This window comes from Falco naumanni, chromosome 1 (genome assembly GCF_017639655.2).
Source record: "Falco naumanni isolate bFalNau1 chromosome 1, bFalNau1.pat, whole genome shotgun sequence".
Lineage (NCBI taxonomy): Eukaryota > Metazoa > Chordata > Aves > Falconiformes > Falconidae > Falco > Falco naumanni.
The window spans coordinates 12,499,249-12,519,505 of NC_054054.1; the positions used below are offsets into that span (position 1 = coordinate 12,499,249).

At 41.0% G+C, this 20,257-nt stretch overlaps 2 protein-coding genes across 3 annotated transcripts; one reads left to right on the top strand and one right to left on the bottom strand.

Annotated features, from left to right (window-relative positions):
- The first annotated feature begins 113 nt into the window (after window positions 1–113).
- Window positions 114–15,767, top strand: LOC121081026 (calmegin-like). Its single transcript, XM_040579678.1, has 5 exons — window positions 114–347; window positions 1,884–2,003; window positions 2,184–2,319; window positions 4,958–5,076; window positions 14,720–15,767. The coding sequence occupies exons 1-5, from the start codon at window positions 195–197 to the stop codon at window positions 14,798–14,800; spliced, it is 609 nt and encodes a 202-aa protein (XP_040435612.1). The 5' UTR covers window positions 114–194; the 3' UTR covers window positions 14,801–15,767.
- LOC121081080 (short coiled-coil protein) lies at window positions 14,682–19,338 on the bottom strand. 2 transcript variants are annotated; one of them, XM_040579803.1, is made up of 4 exons: window positions 19,017–19,338; window positions 18,843–18,926; window positions 18,127–18,265; window positions 14,682–14,883 (listed from the first exon to the last, which is right to left on the bottom strand). In XM_040579803.1, exons 1-4 carry the CDS (start codon window positions 19,036–19,038, stop codon window positions 14,802–14,804), a joined length of 327 nt encoding a protein of 108 aa, XP_040435737.1. In that variant the 5' UTR covers window positions 19,039–19,338; the 3' UTR covers window positions 14,682–14,801. The 2 variants fall into 2 exon arrangements, with proteins under 2 accessions (XP_040435737.1, XP_040435832.1); XM_040579898.1 differs by having other exon boundaries at window positions 14,682–18,265; window positions 19,017–19,088.
- Window positions 19,339–20,257: the final 919 nt, after the last annotated feature.

Here is a 20,257-nt window from a genome sequence, read left to right on the forward strand (position 1 = left end):
TAAACCCTACTGCTTGTCTTTTTAAATTATGCATTTAAAATAATCAGGAAGTTCTAATTATTTTAAAATTTGTTTCAGTTTGTTTTTGAGTTGGGGACAGGTAACGTGATTACATCCTTTTTCCTTAAAAGGGGATCTGGAGCCCTCGGAAAATACAGAACCCAGACTATTTTGAAGATCTTCACCCATTCACGATGACCACTGTCAGTGCTATTGGTTTAGAACTCTGGTCTATGACACCTGATATCTACTTTGATAACGTCATTATATGTTCAGAAAAAGAAGTAGCAGACCGTTGGGCAGCAGATGGCTGGGGCTTGAAGAAATTCGTAGCAAGTGCTAATGAGGTATAAACTTTACTATGTTCTCGATGGCTGAAAGCAGTGAGTAAGACGTGCAACTGTTGGAAGAATTTTCTGTCAATTAATGCTGACAATATTAATTTGTCTTCAGTTAATAATCTTGCTGAGTAACTATGATAGGGTTTTTCTTGTAGTCTGGCATTTTGCCCTTCCTAGATCAATATGCTCTTTGAATTAAAAGGTTGTAACACCTTCCTTAAACACCTAGCGAGAAATGGGCCGCGTTATAGTTAATGGGATTTCTGCTTTTCATGGTGATGCTAGAAATTCAGTACCTGTCAGCAAATGGAAGCTGAGTTACTTACACTCAAAGACCTCTTTTTTTCTCCCCCCCTCCCCTTGTGGCTAACTCCATTATATATGTTCTTTAGATATTCCTCATGGGAGAGAAATGGATAAATAGTCATATGGTTTTTTTGTTTAGTAATTTTATGCCTCTGGCTGCTCTAGACGTATATTCTGCAGCTCTGAAAATAGTGCACGTATGTTTACGGAGTTGCATCTGTTCTTCTGTTTCTACGTCTGCATCCACGTTTTGTTTGTATACTGCGCTTGGCCAGCTGCCACAGTTTTTTCTAGATCTCTTTCCTGTGCTGTAGGATGAACTTGTCCTGACGTGTGGGATCCTGAGCCCCTCTAGTGGCTGCCTTTACCGAGCACAGTTTCTTTCTATCGGGCCTGTATTTTCTTGGAGTGGCAAGAGCAGTTGTGGGAAAGAAGCGATGGGTTGGTGGCAAATGTGGCCAATTCCTGACAGCTGCTGTTTGTCACAGGATGAGCAAGTAGCAACAGCAAATCAGCCCATGCAATGAGGAAATCCACCTCTTCCCGGTGTCTTTCCCCTTTCTGAAATCTTTGGGTTTCTGTCTGGACTTGCATCTGTACCCGTATGCACAATAGCAAAAACCATTCCCTTGAGACTCCTCCCTCCCCTGTGCCTCTCCAATTTCCTACCGTAGCTGCTGATGTACCCTTTTCAGAGGTCTTACTGGACCAGGCACTTGCCTTCCTACCTCTACCGTGTAAGTCAGAACTGGGCTGGGAGGACAGTTTACTCCCTGAATAATCGGCTCTCAGGGGAGAGACTATGGTAGTACAGACGCAGCAAGACATTGCTCTTCAGGAGGCCGGCTGATGCTCTGAGGTTCTTGATGCTTGGCGATCTTTCAGCTGACTTAGTACAGCATGGGGAAAAAATAACACAGCTGGGAAGGGTGTAAAGTGTGAGGTTGCCAAGACTCCAAATGCCACTTTACAAAACTGAGTAGTGGCCAGTCTGGTATGTTTGGAGTACCAGGTTTGTTCCTTCTTACCCAGCACCTGCTGTTTATTTGCAGTGTGTTAAGCTGCTCCTTTACGACTACTGAAATCAATATTGTTTTAGTCATTAAAAAGCGAAGGTAAAGAGGGGTTTACTTTGGGCAAGGTAAAGCTTAAAATACATACAGTAGACTTATAAACCTATTAAAATGTTGAAAAGGACGTAAATGCAAATTTTTTTTATTATTGTTTTTAATATAGCCTGGTATGTTTAGTCAACTGGTGACTGCTGCGGAAGACCACCCATGGCTCTGGGTTCTTTACATCTTGACATTGGGTCTCCCCATTGGCCTAGGTGTGTTGTTTTGCTGGCCAGCAAAGGTTAGAGAAATTTACTGTATTTTTCTTTGGCTTTATTCTTAATATTTTATTTGAAAACTCTGAGCATCTGTGCAATAAGAAGCACTTTTAATGTGCTGTTGATACTGTTTAGCTTACAGTGGCTGTTATGTGTAATTCTTAATTTGAGCTTAAATGTAAATGATTTTTAATTTGTTGTAGAAAACAGATGAAGATATTGACTTAAAACCCCCTGATATATCTAAGCCAATTACAAAGGGAGAACCAAAACAAGAGAGAGAGGAGTTAGAAGATGATGAAATGGAAGAAAAAGAAAACGAAGAAACCGCTGAAGATGGTAAGATAAGCAAGCCAGCTTGCAGTCTGATTAAATATAAAAACATGAATAGGACTAGTTCACAGCTTACGTTGCCAATAATCACAACCAGTTATTTTAGAATGTGTGAAACCAGCCTTGCTCCGGGTCTCCTTTTTCTCTTTGGCAACCTCCAGCGAGTGGTGGTCCGTGGCTAATAGCTCTTTGATAAATACAAGCAGGAAGTACGGCTCTCCTTAGTGCTTTTTCACTTTCAATCAATTAACGTGCCTCCAACAGTCATGTTTGTAGACAGTGATGCATATTTTCTCCCTTCTAAATGTTTCATGTATCGACCACATTTGAATGGTTCAGATTCGGGTACATGAAGTGTTTATAAAGTCACATTGTTGTTTTTAAAACGTGTCTGGAATAGCTTTAAGTCTTAAATGTAAAGGTTTCGGCTGATGCATCTGTGTCAGGGTTTCTACCTGGAACTATTCTGTTGGTCACTGATTTTAGTAACTCTTCATAAAGCCTGAAAACGTAGTAGAATTGAAATACTGAAGTCCGCTGCTTCCTTTGTGTTGCCTTCTAGCAACGCACTGCATACCTGCCGAGGTCTGTCCTGCTGCCCCAAGGGAGAAATTAATGATTCAGTAGATGAGCTCTACTTTGGCATCCAAGGAGAAAATAATGTTCTGTTACTGTACCAAAGATTACTGGTACTATTCAACTATGGCTTGGAGGTTCTCTTAGCTTTTCCCAGAGTCTATAGGAATGAATAAAAAGCAAATCACCTAACTTAGAGTACATGATCTTGACTTCCACAAGAAAATCCTTAGCCTCAGACCTCTGCAAGATTCTGCCCCTTTACTTTTCCTTGGTAGGAACAAAGAAAGTGTCAAGTGACTAGCATGGAAAGCTAGAAACCTAGCAGATGTTCATTTTTTTGTTTGTTTTTTCTTTCTTAGTACTGACATCACTTTGTGTTACTGACTGAAACTTTGTGGGTTTCATCTGTCTCTGCACTGTGTTCCATGAGTGGTGACGGCTTCTGCCTGTATGACTTCAAAGTTTGCTCAGCATCCCCTCAGATATTCCCACGCCACTACTTAGAGAATTGAGTACATTGTTGGCACAATGCTTGCCACATCACACTTGGTCCATCTGCCTTACCTAGGCCTTTAATTATTGTAGTTATGCTACGTGTATTTTTTTAAAATTGGCATAAATTGTAGGTACAGCACTTCAGCATTGTAACTTCCTGCATTTTATATCTGTCTCTTATATGTGACTACTGTTTGAATTTATATGGTTACTTTTGTTTCAGTCTTACTGAGCTGAAGCAGTAAGAATTGGAGGTGTCGGTGGTGTCGGCTTTCTGATTTTGTTTTTTTAATGCTGAAGGTGGTGCTTATGGGACGCAGGCATGACCTGACAAGGACAGAATTGAGCACTGCTTCATTACTGTTTTTAACTGAGCCACTGGCAGACTGTTAGTTGTAAATTGCCATCTTACGTTCTTTCTATCAGATGTGGGTATGATTTCTTGTTTGCTCTTGATAGAAAGTATTGCAAAGGGTACTCAGTTTCTAGAAATTTTCACTTTAAGGCCTCAGTTTGAAGTAGAGGAAGAGACTTGCCAAATCTCAGTAACTTCTCTTGTAACCATGCTGTGCTTGCTGAGGTTTAGCTTTTATAATGAGCATAGATACCTAAAATGCAGGCGTGGGAATGCTTGCTTGTAAGTACCGAAGCCCAAAACTAGAAATCAAAACGGTTGGGTGCCTGGCCTCCTTCATAAAATACGCAGAATCTATAGAGTTGGTTACCCTAGAAGGGCAACCTATGTGCTGATCAGAGAGCAGCCTAGAATTCACGATACTTTGGGCACGCATTATTCTAGTGCAGTGACGTGGCCTCAGTAAGAAAGCAGAAACCCCCTCTGTTGCTTAGCCTATGGTTTGTCCAGGGGGTTCTGGAGAGTAAAAAGATAGGGTTTTTACAGCTCCTCTCCTTCTTCTCCAGTCCCTGTCAGCTCAAAGGTCTAACTGACTTCAGGTCTCATAGAAAGCTTACTGATTTGTGAGTAGTGGGCATATCTCAGGTGAGCTGAGGGAAGTACAGTGCTTTTCTGACTAGTTTCTGTATTGCAATAATGCCCGAGCAGGGGGTAAGCACAGAGCTGCTTGTCCCGCAACCAAAACGGCGTGCCAAAAGAATTCCCTGCTGCACAGGGGGTTACCTTAGGATGTAGGTGTCCCCCATGGTGGATGACTGGTGACTGCAATATTGTACTTTGCCAAGTCAGAGTTGTCCTATTTTGGACTCCAGTCTCAAACTGTGTAATAGAATACTCGGACTTCAGCACTTCCCTAAAGGCAACCAACTTAAGGTTTTCATTTTAGTCAGTCACTTACAAGTCTGAAGAGAGTACATGCTGTTGCGAAAAGAGGCTAGTTGGAAGCTGTTAAAATTTGTTATTAGATCCGACGGTGATCGATTTCTACTAATTCATGAGAATTCTACTCTGTATGACAGACATGTTTTTATGGGTTACTGTAAACAAGCAGTTCCTTCTAAGACCGACATGGGCTTCTTTTCCTTACTAGTGTGCCTGGATGTAGTGCATTTTTAATGCAGTTATGTTTACAAAGTAAAATTAATTTCTTTGCAGAAGATGAGGGTGAGGGTGGTAAAGATATTGATGGTGATGAACAGGAAGAAGAAAATGAAGTTGCAGATGGAAGTCAAGAAGAAGGTGATAAGTCAAATAAATCTGGTTCAGAAGATCAGGTAAGTTCACGTTTTGTCTGCCAGTTTTGTCTTTGCCCTTCTCCAACATCGCACCTCTAAGCCTGGCTACCTACAGTAAGAGAGTTCTTCTGTTGAGCCATTAAACCAATCACGAGGCGGGAATGTGGTTTTATTTGTTTGACGCCGCAAATGCTCTGTTTTAAGTTTGTGAAATATGTCTCTTTCTGCATAATTTTAGCTAGGAGGTGATATTTATTGTAAAGTACAGCTGTAGTATAGAAGTGATCGTGCAGGTGTCTGAACATGAAGCATTTTTACAGAAGTATAATTTTTTAACAGATTATTAAATGTATTGCAAGTCTTGAAAATTCGGGTGCTGTGGTAGATGTCAATCTCTTTATCACGATACTTAACAGAAAATACGTTTCTAACTGAATAGCCTTTCAGTGAGACACAGAAAAACCTTAAGCTTTCAGGTTGGGGGTTTTTTTGATTGTTAATTCCAAAATAAGGTTTTAAGCAAAATGACCATACTGGTTTTGAATTCAGCACTTGCAATTTCATTTTTCTTGTGCAGATTAATCCGGTCACTAGATAATCTGTAAAATGTTTTCATTAAAATAATATTGTAGAATGGAATTTCTGTTTGCTTTTCTTGCTTGTCAGCTACTCATTATCCTTTCATTTAGAAACTCGGGTATGTCTGAAATGCCTTAGACCCACCCACGGTATTTATGTTGGTCATCTTGTGCATTGTTTCAGCACTGAGATTCTTCACCAATTTCCCCTTATTCAGTACTTCCTCTTGTTCCTCTAAGAATTATTTTTTTTTTTCCTGGTACATTTCCCTAGGAAAAGAGTATCTGATAAACCCCATTAAAATGCATATGACTCTTCGTAAAAGTAATTACAAGATCTCAATGTGTGTATACCATTACACGGTATCACACTGAGGTTATGACTTGCTTTTCTCTGGGTATTTTCAGTGCGTAGAAGTTTCTGTCATGAATTAGTGACCTACTTGAGAGATGTCATGTACACCATGTCCTCACTCAGGTTGTGCCACATCCTGTGAGCTCTTCCTTCTGAATGGGGTGCTCGCCATTAGGTGGTGCAGGAAAGCGAGGGAGCAACGCATTGTCCGAGCGGAGTTCATGTTGGAAAGGCTTTTCATGCACCTCTGCAAGCAAATCACTTTTAAACTGAGAAGAACACATCTGATTTAAGAACAGTTTGTTCTCTTTGTAGCTCTCCAAAAGGCAGCAGTTAAAATCTTTTAAATACTACTTAAGAATGGGAAATTAAAATTCACCTAAGATACACTTTTGTTACTGAAATCTTGGAATGATGAACTTATCAACACCAATGTGATGTAGATAAGCAGACACTTCTTTATTAATGGCCGGCTGCGTGAGTGAGTCCTCTCATGATCAACGCACACCAAGTTTCAAAATCATACACGATATATAGAACTTATTCATGCATATTCATTAAGTATTCATGCATAATCATAGTATTTCCCAAAAATCATTAACATACTGCCCTCCCATATGCGATTCTGCGCAGTAAAGGTTAGAGAGGTCCACAAATGGGTCTGGGGTACGATTTGGGTAGGTGGTATATGAGTCGGTGGTCGCGCTCTCCCCCTGCCGGAATTACCTTTTACTGAAGTTCATGGTTTCTTGGCAGGTCACTACAAGTTGTTCCAGTCGACTCTCCCCAGTTCCCATTAATTCTGTATTCCGACATTTCAATACACTTTCTACATACAGAAGACTAGTCAAATGCAAAGAAATCTGTAAAACCCCAAATCTGTTACCTAAGTTTTAAACAATTCTAGCCCATTCTTCTGGCCTTGGTACAGGGCTGTACAAAGGATTTCATAGCAGCTTTTGCTGTGCAACTACAAGTTTCATTAAAATATATTTCTTATTCCAAATGATTTTATAAAATAAAATAAAATCAATTAATTCTAACTTATTAGCAGATCTGTAACATTTCCCCCCTTTGAAAGTGTTGAAAGTTATTATTTCAATACTTTCACATTATTTACATAACATTTGTTTCAGCATATTTTGGTGGTGGACTTTATCTTGGTGGAATCAGTTGCTACTTCTCTCATGATCATGCGATTGACTGCAATTCTATTGGTAAACTGTTTCTTCAAACAAGCATATACTAGCATGAGCATCAGAAAGACAATCAGTAACAGAAACAAAGTTTTGATTATGGACTGTATCCAAGAGCTTAGATTCCATCCTAATTTGCTAAAAATTTTTCCCAGCCATTCTTCTGACATATTTTCTTGAATTGATTCTGTTTCCTTTTCAATTTTACCCAGTAACTCCAGATCATGTTCCACATCTTGAGTGACATTTGGAGTATGAATGCAACAGTGGTCTAATCTATCCTTGAGATATACACATACCCCATGCTCTTTAAATAAAAGCGTATCTAATGCCATTCTGTTTTGTAAGGTCATCCTGGAAGTCGCCTGCAACTGTGTAGTCAATTCCTTAAACCCTTTCTTGGTGATGTTTGCTAACTTTTCTCCTTGACCTGTTAACTGATAAAGCCGTTCTCTATTTCTATATGATGCTATAGGATTCAAAAGTGATGCAAGAGCCCAGCCAATTTTTACTCTGGTTGATGGTTTGTTCCAAGTATCATCATCTGTTTCAGACCTCTTGGTTCATTTTAATTTCAAACTTTCCAAGGGTCCTTTAAATGGTAATTTTTTCCAAATTGGACACAATGTTGACATGCCTAAAGTAATTTGTTTCACCTTACTATCTAATGGTAAATGAGTTGTCCAGGTTCCATCACTTAATGCCCAAACTATATGTCCTGGATTTTGAATAGTAGATTTTCTGCAACTAAACAGAGTTCCTTTCCTAGGTGTAAAGGTGCTGGTTAAATTGAGAGTATTCTTAAGACCTCGGCAAAACCAACCATATTTTAAAGCAGCTGCCAAAGGAGGAATTCTTTGAATTATTAAATCTGCATTGCTGCAATCGTACACCTTTCCACATTTCCACCGTGGCACTATTTTGTTCTCCTTCTCTCTCAATGAAATTGCTTTATCATTGACTGAGGGTAAAACTGCAAAAGCTTTTCCATCCCAAATAAAACACCAAGGAGTTCTGGCCATGTACTGGAATTGGGAAAATATGGACATGGACCATATAGAGTCCCATTGTTCTACTAATTGTGTACCTTGGCCAGTTTTGTTACACTTCCATTCCATGATACTTTTGTTCACATTGGTTTTAAGTTGTACATCATAAGAACACCATCCTAACTGGGGATTTGGACCCCCAGGAAGAAGAACTTGAGCTATGGCACTAGGTCAGGATCCTGTTATAAAATCATAATTCAGTAGTTTTTTTACAATCTTTCTTTACCTGGCGACTTCCACTGTTTTCTGATAACCTTTACTTATTCATACCATTGAGTTACTGGCCTTTGTTCACAATAAGTGGTTTCATTTTTATGTTCCAGATTGGTCAGATTCATAGTTAAAATTCCCCATGGAATAGATTCATCTACTGCCCTTGGTATTGGTAAACAAGCAGTGATCTGCGTAACATTTTGCAAAATGGCAAATCCTTTAATCAATCCTAACATCAAATTTTCCTCAAACATTTGTTTGGCAATGTTAATCACTTGTTCTGTTTCTAATTGTCTTTTGTTCCTGTCCACCAAGTCAGTCCATGATCCTACCAACACTACTGACCAAAATAAAAGAACAAGCAAAACCTGATATTAAAAAAATAGACATGTTTCAAAGTCAATTTTAAAGTCTGAGTCACAGTTAACAATCTTCCATGGAGTAGGTGCTTTCTTCACCCCAGTATAATGTATCCAAGTACCTGATTCTGCAACCTTGATAGCTGTAACAGTGGTTAACAGCATCTGAAAAAGGTCCTCTCCAACGTTCCTGCAAAGGTTTGGAGGTCCAGGTCTTCACATAGACATAGTCTCCTGGTTGGAAATCATGCATTGAATTCTCCAGGGATAAAGGTCTATTCCAAACTACTGCACTCCAAATTGCAGCCAAAGTTTTCCCTTGAGAAAGAAAATAGTTACACACATCCTGTTTTCCTTTTACATGTATGTTTGGATTTGGTTCTGGAGACTCATATGGTTTTTCATATAATAATTCATAATGACTGACTGAGGTTCCACTCTTTGGCTGTACCCTGTTTCGTAGTAATGCCAATGGAAGTGCCTGAGGCCACTTTAGATTAGTTTCTTGACAAATTTTACTTATTTGTCTTTTTTAAGTCTGACTCATCCTTGCTACCTTCCCACTAGCTTGTGGCCTCCAGGACGCATGTAAATCCCAAATAATACCCAATCCTTTGCTAATACTTTGAACTACTTCTGCAACAAAGTGTGGACCTCTGTCAGAAGAAATTCCAATAGGAACTCCAAATCTTGGAATTAATCATTGTAGTAACCAGTTCACTACTTCTTTTGCTTGTGTGGTGCGACAGGGAAGGGCTTCTGGCCATCCTGTAAAAGTATCAACCCCCACCAGGATGTACCGATACCCATTTTGTCTGGGTAACTCTGAATAATCTACTTGCCAATAATCTCCAGGTTCTGTACCAGATTTCAATCTACCCATTTAAACTTTTTTCTTAATCACTGGATTATTTTTCAAACATACTTCACATTTTGCAGTTATCATTTTAACTATTCCCAACATTTTAACTGATACTTCTTGTTTCCATAAAGAAGTTACTAAGGCTTCCGCTCCCCAGTGACATTCCTGATGTCTTGTTTGAATTACCTCTCTCATCAAAAGAGGTGTAACCACTACCTGTCCATTAGGGGTTACCCACCATCCGGCTAGGTTTTTCTTAGCATTTAATAACTGACCTAATTTGTCATTTTCTTCTGAATATCTTGGTTTCTCCCTGGGAAGGATTACTGTTTTAGAAGGAATTACTGCTATTTGTAATGCTTGTTTCTTTGCTACCTTTCTTGCCATTTTGTCAGCCAAATTGTTTCCAACAATTATTTTTGTGTTCCCAATTTGATGTGCCTTACAGTGCATGACTGCTACTTGATCTGGTTTCTGAACTGCTTGCAGTAATTGTAAAATTTCCTTTTGATGCTTAATGTTTGATCCTTGAGAGGACAATAGCCCTCTTTCTTTCCACAAAGCCCCATGGACATGCACTACCCCAAAGGCATATTTTGAATCTGTCCACATTATTTACTTTCTTGTCTTTACTTAATTCTAGGGCTCGAATCAAAGCAATAAGTTCCGCTTTCTGGGCTGATGTGGTACTTGCCAATGCTCCTGCTTCTATAACTGTAGTATCTGTTGTTACCGCATATCCTGCATATCGGACTCCTTGCTCCATAAAGCTGCTTCCATCAGTATACAATTCCCAGTCTGGTCGCTCCAGTGGTACATCCTTCAGATCTTCACGACTGGAATAAACATACTCAATAGTAGCCAAGCAGTCATGTTCCAGTTGTCCTTTTTCCTGTATAGAACTTAAAAACACTGCAGGGTTTACCAGGTTAGTTGTCTTTAGATTCACATCATCCTGTTCAGTCAGTACCACCTGGTACTTCATCATTTGGCTCGGAGACAGCCAATGTGTCCCCTTCTGTTCTAAAACAGTTATCACCATGTGTGGGACATAGACTGTTATTGTTCTTCCCAAGGTCAATTTCCGAGCTTCTTGTATGAGCATCACTGTTGCTGTCACTGCTCGAAGGCAGTTTGGCCACCCTCTACTCACTGTGTCCAGTTGTTTGGAGAAGTATCCAACCGGTTGTTTCCAGCTTCCTATCTTCTGAGTTAACACACCCAGTGCAAGGCATTGTCTTTCATGAACAAACAACTGAAAATCTTTGGTTACATCCAGAAGTCCCAAAGCAGGTGCAGACATTAAGGCACGTTTTAACTCTACAAAAGCCTTTTGCTGTTGTGGGCCCCATACAAAGGGGGAATTCTTTTGGGCCTCATACAACGGTTTAGCTATTAGCCCATAGTTCATAATCCAAAGGCGACACCACCCTGTCACTCCCAAAAACACTCTGAGTTCATAAATATTTTTTGGCTCAGGTATACTGCAAATGGTTTCTTTGTGATCTTTTCTAATTGTCACTGCCCTTTTGAAATTTCAAAACCCAGATATATCACAGTCTAGGAGGCTATTTGGGCTTTCTTCCTGGATACCTTGTACCCATTTAGTCCAAGAAAATTCAAGAGGTCAATAGTCACATAAACCTTTCTTCTGGTATGTCATACACATATTGTAAATGTCCAGGCCTTGATTTGTCCTGTTTCCAGATTTCAAGCTCCTTTGCCAGCTGATTTCCAAAAATTGTTGGGCTGTTTTTAAATCCTTGGGGTAATCTTGTCCATGTTAACTGCATTTTTCGCCCAGTTTGTGGATTTTCCCATTCAAAAGCAAACAGTTTTCTGCTTTCCCTTTCCAAAGGTATACAAAAGAAAGTATCTTTCAAATCAAGCACTGTAAACCACTGGTAAGTCTCCTTTAACGCTATTAACAGCGTATAAGGATTTGCTACTACAGGATAAATATCCTTAACTGTTTGATTCACTGCTCTCAAATGTTGCATCAGCCTATATTCACCCAAAGGTCTTCTGACTGGTAAAACAGGATTATTATACTCAGATTCACATTCTTCCAAAATTTTATACTCCAAAAAATGTATCAATCAATTTCTTTAGTTCCTGTCTAACTTCTGGTTTGATTGGATATTGCTTAATTTTTACTGTCCCTGCTCCTTTAAGTCTATTTTGACAGGCTCTGCTAGTTTCAATTTTCCAGGAATATCAGTTTCCCATACTGTAGGGACCACTGCCAAATCTACCTCCAGTGGAATTTCTTGCTCCTTTACTTTTTCTTGTATCATCAGGATTTCTCTCGTTTTGGACTCAGGTATTTTCAAGAAAAATTCTCCTTCCTCAAAAACAATTTGTGCATTTAATTTGGATAACAAATCCTTTCCTAACAAAGGTATCGGACATTCTGGTACATACAAGAATTCATATATAATTACCTCATTTCCAAATTTCAAATCCAGGGGTTGCAGGAATGGCCTGTTCTCTTCTTTCCCTGTTGCTCTTATTATATTGGCTGGTTTTGTTCCAATTTTTCCTGTACAGGTATTTAATAACAAAAATGTTGCTCCTGCATCCACTAAAAATTTAACTTCTTTTTCTCCCAGCTTAATTATAACCAGAGGCTCAGCTGGGTTCCCCTCCAGTCCCCTTCAATCATCTAAAACCATTACTTTGGCTATCTCCTGCTGAACATTTCCATCAAATCCATAACTGAAAAAGGCACTTTCACGTACAGTGGCCCATCATTACCAACTCCCTGTTGCAGGGGAGCTATTGTTTGTGTCTGCTGTCGAGCTCTCTGGGAAACAGGGGTATGAATTACAATCTCGGACAGTCCCTCCTCCACATCCTCTATTCCACTACTCTCCGGTTCCTCCACCTGCTCCTGTTCCCTAAATTCTCGACCCCAATTCCTTTCTCTCCTAGGAGGGGATATATCTAATTCTGGTCCTTCATCAATTTCAGAGGCAATTCTCTCCTTCAAACAGTCCTTCCCAATCTCACAGGCTGAGCAACAGGGTTTTTTTTTTCATTTTCTTATTATCAGAGAGTATAGCCATTACCAAATTATCTCTAATAGTTAGCTTACATTCATCCTGCCAATCTTTTCTTTGTCTTAAGTAAAAAACCAAATCCACATATGGCATTTCACTCCATTTCCCCTCTCTTTTACAGTCCGGCATTAACTACAGAATAGTGTTATAATTTAGTGTCCCATTCATGGGCCATTTTTCCTGATTATCCAACGTATACAGAGGCCACCAATTATTACAATACTCAATCATCTGTTTTTTTCACAAATCATCATGTAAATCTCCCCAATGTGCCAATAAACATCCCAAAGGAGAATTTTTTCGGGATTTTGTCATTTGCAGTAAGATTACCCGTTCTTCTACTTTTAAACAACTGAGTTAACTTAGATGCCATGGTATAATCACTTTACAGTACAATACACAATCACTCAAATCTGTCACTCTGATCCGCAGATCTGAACTCCACAGTCGCTTTCGTGCTCAGTTGCACATCTCACCCTTACAGCCACACTCACACTTTTCCACAATTGTTACCTTAAACAAAGTTATATAACACAATATTACACACTTAATTTTCTCCTCAATACACAACCAAAGTAAACAATTCTGTATCACACAAAGAAAACTTCTATCTTCTTGTTAAAGGTGCTACCTTAGAGAACACTATAGCATATAGGTTCTTTTATCTCCGCTATGTTCTTTTATATCCGCTACTGTCCAACCCTGCAATAGCTTTCGCTTATGTCTTACAGGCAAATGCCTAAACTTCCACTTCCACAAGGATCCTTTAGTCCAACCCTGCGCAGCTTTCGCTGCGTATTACAGGCAGACAAATACAGTGGGACTCTAACCACTTCCTACAGTGCGCTTACTTTAGTGGAACTCTAACCCACTTACTACAATTACAAAAAAAGAAGTGTCTTACCAAAATCCAGGGAATGTTGCGAAAAGCCTTACAGATCGGGAATCGATGGGTATCCCCGAGAAATCCTCGGTGCCGGCTGGAACCGATCAGGTCCCCGACTCCTCCAGTCTCCTTCAGCGAGGTCCCATCTGGGTCGCCAAAACCGTTACCGAAATCTCGGAATGAAGAACTTATCAACACCAATGTGATGTAGATAAGCAGACACTTCTTTATTAATGGCCGGGTGCGTGAGTGAGTCCTCTCATGATCAATGCACACCAAGTTTCAAAATCATACACTATATATAGAACTTATTCATGCATATTCATTAAGTATTCATGCATAATCATAGTATTTCCCAAAAATCATTAACATACTCTCCTCCCATATGTGATTCTGTGCAGTAAAGGTTAGGAAGGTCCACAAATGGGTCTGGGGTACGATTTGAGTCGGTGGTCGCGCTCTCCCCCTGCCGGAATTACCTTTTACTAAAGTTCACGGTTTCTTGGCAGGTCACTACAAGTTGTTCCAATCGACTCTCCCCAGTTCCCATTAATTCTATATTCTGACATTTCAATACACTTTCTACATACAGAAGACTAGTCAAATGCAAAGAAATCTGTAAAACCCCAAATCTGTTACCTAAGTTCAGAACAATGATTCTAGCCCATTCTTCTGGCCTTGGTACAGGGCTGTACAAAGGATTTCATAGCAGCTTTTGCTGTGCAACTACAAGTTTCATTAAAATATATTTCTTATTCCAAATGATTTTATAAAATCAAATAAAGTCAATTAATTCTAACTTATTAGCAGATCTGTAACACTTTAAGGAAGTTGCTAAATTCATTAGTGTCACTGCTTTTAAGCCAGCGAGTAAATGGGCAAAACCAAATTTCTGGCATCAGTTTAGATGGTACTATTCCTTCTGAATATAGAAAGGACAAGTCTTCTACCCACTTCATTGTTAAATTCGTATTGTGGAAAAAGAAATGCCTTATCGCCTCAGTGTTGCATTTAGTGATAATATGATTGGGGGTGTTAGGAGGAGGAATAAACTACCATGACAGTTTCAATAAATTAAAATGGGTTTACAATTTTAATGCTGGATTTTTTTATTTTTTTCAGATGAAAGAAGCTGATGAAAGCACAGGTTCTGTAGATGGTCCTCTGAAATCAGTGTGCAAAAGGAGAGTACAAAAGCACTGAGTTACTTCCAGCTAGTATTTGTAGGTCTAACTAACAGTAACTTTTGGTATGCCACTTCAGCAGGCCTCACAGCATGCAAGTTCCTGCGATTTGAAGGAAAAAAAAGGGACTCACTGCTATGTAACCTCTTTTAATTCTCTAACCTCTTTTAACCTTCCAAAACTTCCTTGATTCCCTTTTTTTTTTTTTTTTTTTTTTTTTAAGGAGAAATACTGTCTGTGAGGAGTACAGTGATGTTTTGAATTCAGAATAGAAGTGAAATTACAAGCTGGCCAACTGATTTTAAGGTGAAGATCCTTACAGTGTGAAGATTCCTAGAAATTAATACTAGTTGGGGATAAACTTATTCCAAGTATTTTTTAAAATTAGTAATTTATCATATTTTTGCAGCTCTAGCACAAAATTAGCTGTTTACACTTTTCAGCTAAAAGTGGATGAGAGTAGAGATAGGTCGCAGCTATAGCAGTTCACATTGCTATGAGAAAAGGTACTCTTTTTCTGTGCAGAGCTAAATGCAATAATTGTTTTTGTATGATGATTTACAATTTTATTGTAAATTATTTATTTTAGTTGGTCTTGTTAGATTGGTGGTCACCTGTTCACTTTAGACATTGGTAACAGTAATTTATTTTTAAGAGATATTTTAAAATAGAATATTCCTAGAGCAAGTGATAATTGACAGGACTTGTTTCACTTTCGGATGCAGATACCAAATCTGCAGAAGTGATCCACGGGCAACTTTTTCAAACTTTTATAGTTCTTGTGTTCCAAGCCAGGGTGGGATAACCTTTGTTTATAGAATACTTGCTAAGTGTACATTGCCTCCTAAAAATATTTACTAATTCTTGCTTAACATGAAATTTATTAATATAGATAAGAATTTTTGATTGAGAAAAGTTTTTTACAGATGTGAGTAACTGGGCATTCTCATAATACAGTTTGAATAAACTGCCTATTGTGAAAGAAACGTTGTTTTGTTTTAACATACAGCTGAACTTGAACAAACAATAAAACTGCAGTCACCAGATACCTCTTGCTGCTTGGCAGCTGCCAATACTGTTAGTAGAACGTAAAAGGCTAGCAAAAGCACTTATACCTTAAACCCAAGTAGAAATACATTAATTCCTAAGGAACCTAACAGATTTCCTCACGCCTGACAAGAAGTTAGTTCACTGAAATATTTTCACAACAAGTAGAGTCTGCAAAGGTTCCACGGAAGTCCCTTAACAAATGAATGCTTAATTAACCCTAATGAAGAAGCCAGCGTCTTCAAGTGCTCGTGTTGAAGTGTTCAAAAACTAATTATTTGGGGCTCCATTTTGTGCAGACTACACGGAAAGGCCTCTGGCCTTTTGCTTGGGGTTTTTACAGTTAAATGCAGGTTCCCCCCTCTTTATTTAGGGTCTACATGCAAAAGGTTAAGAAGCGAGCACTTTGCCTGCCTGTGCCTTCTCAGCAATGGAAGTGGCTAGCAATGCCGTATCCCGCTAGTAACAGCTACTGTGAGCTCTCAGGGAACAGTCTGGCATTCCGTTTGAATGAATCTTGTCTGAGCCTGGTAAAAGTCCTTTGGAGTTGTTCCGGTATTTGGGAGTGGTTTCGGGGTGGCTTTTTTCCTGTGCTGTGATACAGTTACCCCAGGGATTGGTCACCCCGGCAGGGGATGCTAGTCTTCCCGTAGGGTTTTGAACTTCGGGTTCCCAGAAAGTCTTAATTAATGCCCCATCAACATTTTTGCTTGTGCCTCGCTTCAGTAAATAAGGAGCCATTTGTTATGGGTAAGATGGTCTTGTGAGGCCATGACTCAAGGGTGCTGTTTGCAGTAATTGACTCTCTATGGCCCATCTCACTTTAACACAGACTTAATGACTTTGATTATCTGGAACCTGGAGATAGAAGACATCCTTCTGCATGCTGGCTTACTTGGATCTAGTGTTACGCTAGTAATTGGGGGAGAAATGTCAGAGCTTTAGGGGATCTGAGGCTGTAGATCTAGAAAGCCAGGCAAAAGGGGAACACCCTTCCATTGACACTTTTTAACATCGAGGTTTCACACACAGTTCCTGCATGTAGTCCATTTATAGCTGAACAGGTATTTCAGGAAAAATACTTGATCTTGCTATCATGGCTGCTTAAAAGTGCTTTGAAATTAACAAACTGATGACAATCCAGTTCCAGGATGCCTTGCTATTAAAACTCAGTCATCTTTGGAACTCCAAGAGTATCGGACCTCTGCAGACTGCACTCTCACCAGCCACATCGTAGCTTAGTAAAAGTGGTCTTACCGAGAGGATGCCTGGTCCCAGACTGAGAATTTTCTATAGTCAGGGAAGACTAAATAGTGCCAAGGCCGCCTTATTTAATTACAACTGAAGCTGCTCCTCGGTTAGCTTCCACCTTCAAGAAGTACTTCACAAGCTGAGGCTCTGGGGCAGGAAAACAGTGGCTCTAAGGCCTGAAGCAATGACAAGTTTGGCACTGCAGGAAGGAAGTAACAGGTGGCAAGGAAAGACTTGTACTCTGTTCCTCACGGCAGGTTGGTCACAACGAGCGTGAGGAACACTGATGACCTGTTTCTGTAAAGCTCATTACTCAGATTTTAATTTAACTCTTAATCAAAAACTGAAAAACTTCTGGATTATACATCGTGATGCTGTGCCTTATCACTCTTTGAGGAAACAGCAAAGTGAAAACTGTTTGAAGTGTACACCTTACACTCTGATACTGCATCAGTTTGGTATTTCCCTGATGAAGTTGCTTAACCTTGTTCCTCTTCCCTTACCCTCCCCCTTCCCAAAAAATCTTAAGTGTTTTTCTGTACGCAAGCCCTACAAATAAGGTCATGCTGTCACTACCTCACAGAAATTCTTTAACTAGTTTATAGGTTTTTGTTTAAAGGTGCTTTGCAGAGCTATTAACAGTACTAGACACTAAACATATTTTAAGTCAAAGAGGTGATGCAATTCAAATATTTTCCCCAACTTATTGTAACCGTATTATTTTGCTAGTCACGAATCCTACCCTGAGACCTCAAAGAGCACCAACAGACTTTTGTTTCACCCGACAAACCAAATCCAGTTTTTAACAAGGTATGCTCATTTTAAAAACAAATACAAAAGTTTAGTAAGTCTCTACGCTACATTTGCAAATTGCTTAATCTTAACAATACACAATATGTTCTTAATTCTGTTTATCACCAAAATTTATAATCTTCAGCTATCCAGTAAAGCCACAAACTAAGGTAGTTGAGCTCGTGTAGCCTGTGCCAATTAAAACAAAAAAAGACAGCAGCAATGCAATGACATCATCTGTGAGTCAACCCTTACTTCCTTTTGCTTTTTGTGTCAGTTGTTTGGAAAACACTAGACGCTGACATCAGATTTTCTATATATTGTCCAAGAACTTGGTTTTCTGATTTCAGTTTCAAGTTTTCTTCCTTAACAGCATCTACTCGTGCTGAGAGATCTGCGAAGGTGATATTGTAAGAAAAATATTAGATGTTATCACATACAATAATGAGTACCTTCTACGTGCCTACATCAAACTATTCACGCGTTCAATGAGGGAAACGTTGTCTATAAGGTACTATCTTAAAAGACACTGTGCTACTCGCAAGTTTTATCTAAAGCCCATTTTTCCTGTATTATTTTGCAGCAGAGTGTTTTGACCAACTCGTTCCGTAAACTTACTGTTAGTCTGTACCTTTATTCTTCTGAATTTTTGATTTAAGCTACTGCAGACTAAACCGTACAGAAACAAAAGTTCAGTGATGAGCAGACTCAAAGATACATGTCAGCTAATGAGCCTGGGAAAGTTCACTGTTGCCCCCTTCTGCCTGATGTGTATTATATGTCAAGCAAACATCATGTTGCAGAAAGAGGGGGCAAAAAATAGTTGAGACCTTGCTTATGTACCTTCAGCTGCCCAAGTGACATACTTCTAGACACTTTGGCTAAGGTAGGGCAGAGCAGTAAGGTTCTCTTGCTTTGCTCATTGCTGCCTGCTTGTAAAAAACCCAGTGCTGATGCATCAAACTGCTGACCTTCAAGTGTGTGCTGCAGTTCCAACACTTGGTTAATAAGCCGTGTTTTCTCTTCTAATTCCACCTGATTTTCAGCCTCAACAGCTGCAATAAATCATACGAGTTTGAATACAACCTCTGGAACAGCTGGAAATCATACCAAGTAGAAAAAATAAGAACATTAAGAACTTATACCATCCATGTCGGCATTCATCATTGTAGAATGGGCTCTCTCCACTGTTGAAGAGTGTATTCCGGAATGATGGTCTGCTTAAAGATAAACAACAACAACAAAACAAAAAGCTGAGGCAAGAGTAAACCTAACCGCCTTTGGGGTTTCGGTGCATTTTCTAACCGCTGTTGAAAGCCAGCGCTCCAGCCTGAGGCAGAGCAACATTTCTTAACGTTCTCGGGTTATTTTTCCTAGAGCTTTAGGCAGTACGTAAACATGATTCTTCAAGTAACTACGCTTCAGCGTACAAAAATAACAGCTCTGGCTTACTCTAGATCCGCATAAAATAACCCGGCGTGTCGGCGATGCCGTTACCGCCCTCCCAGCGCCGATCCTTCTGGAACGGGCGGTTCAGGCGGCGGCGGGGCCCTGCCCTGCCCACCCCGCGTCGCGGCCATCACGGAGGCCGAGCCCGCGGGGCCACCGCCCCTCCCCGCGCCCCCCGGCGGCTCTGCCCCTGCCCGCAGGGCGGCCCGGCAGCGCCGGGGGCAGCGGGCAGCGCCGCAGCGGGCTTCAGCGCAGGACCCGCCGGAGCGCCGCGGCCCTCCCGCGCAGCACCCCGCGCCGCCCGCCCCCAGCACCGCGGCCTGGAGCACCGCCCGCCCCTTCCCGAGCGGCCGTGGCCCGGCGCGCCGCCCCGCCTCCTCACCTGCCGCCGCCGGCTCCCTACGGGCTGCGCCCCCCCGCCCGGCCCGGCCCCGCCCCGGCCCGGCCCGGCCCGGCCCCGGCCGCCGCTCTGCGCCTGCGCCGCCTCCCCGCTGGCTGGCCCTGCGCGCGCGCACGGCTGCGCCCGCGCCAGCCAATGGGCGTGGCCTCGGCACCCCCTGGCGGGCGGGCGGGCGGATCTCCGCGGGCGCCCCGCCCCTTGCCGCGTGCGGGGCGCGTGTGCCGGCTGGCGGGGCGCGGGGAGCCCCGCTCCTCCGGCCTGGTGCGGGCTGCGCCAGCGCGGCCGGCCCAACCCCCCCCCGCACGCCCCGCACACACACAGGCGCCGGCCGGGCCCCCCCGCACACAAATAGTTGCCTCGAAGCCCACATGCATAACCCATGGTATGTCTATAGGGACTGTGTAGCTTAAACCATATATTGCAGTGAAATACATCGATATTGCACCCATGTGTTGCAAGACTGTATCTGGTTATAAATAAATAATTTGATGCTGTGTAAATACTCAGGGGGATAAGGTATTTGGGAACTGTGCCCTC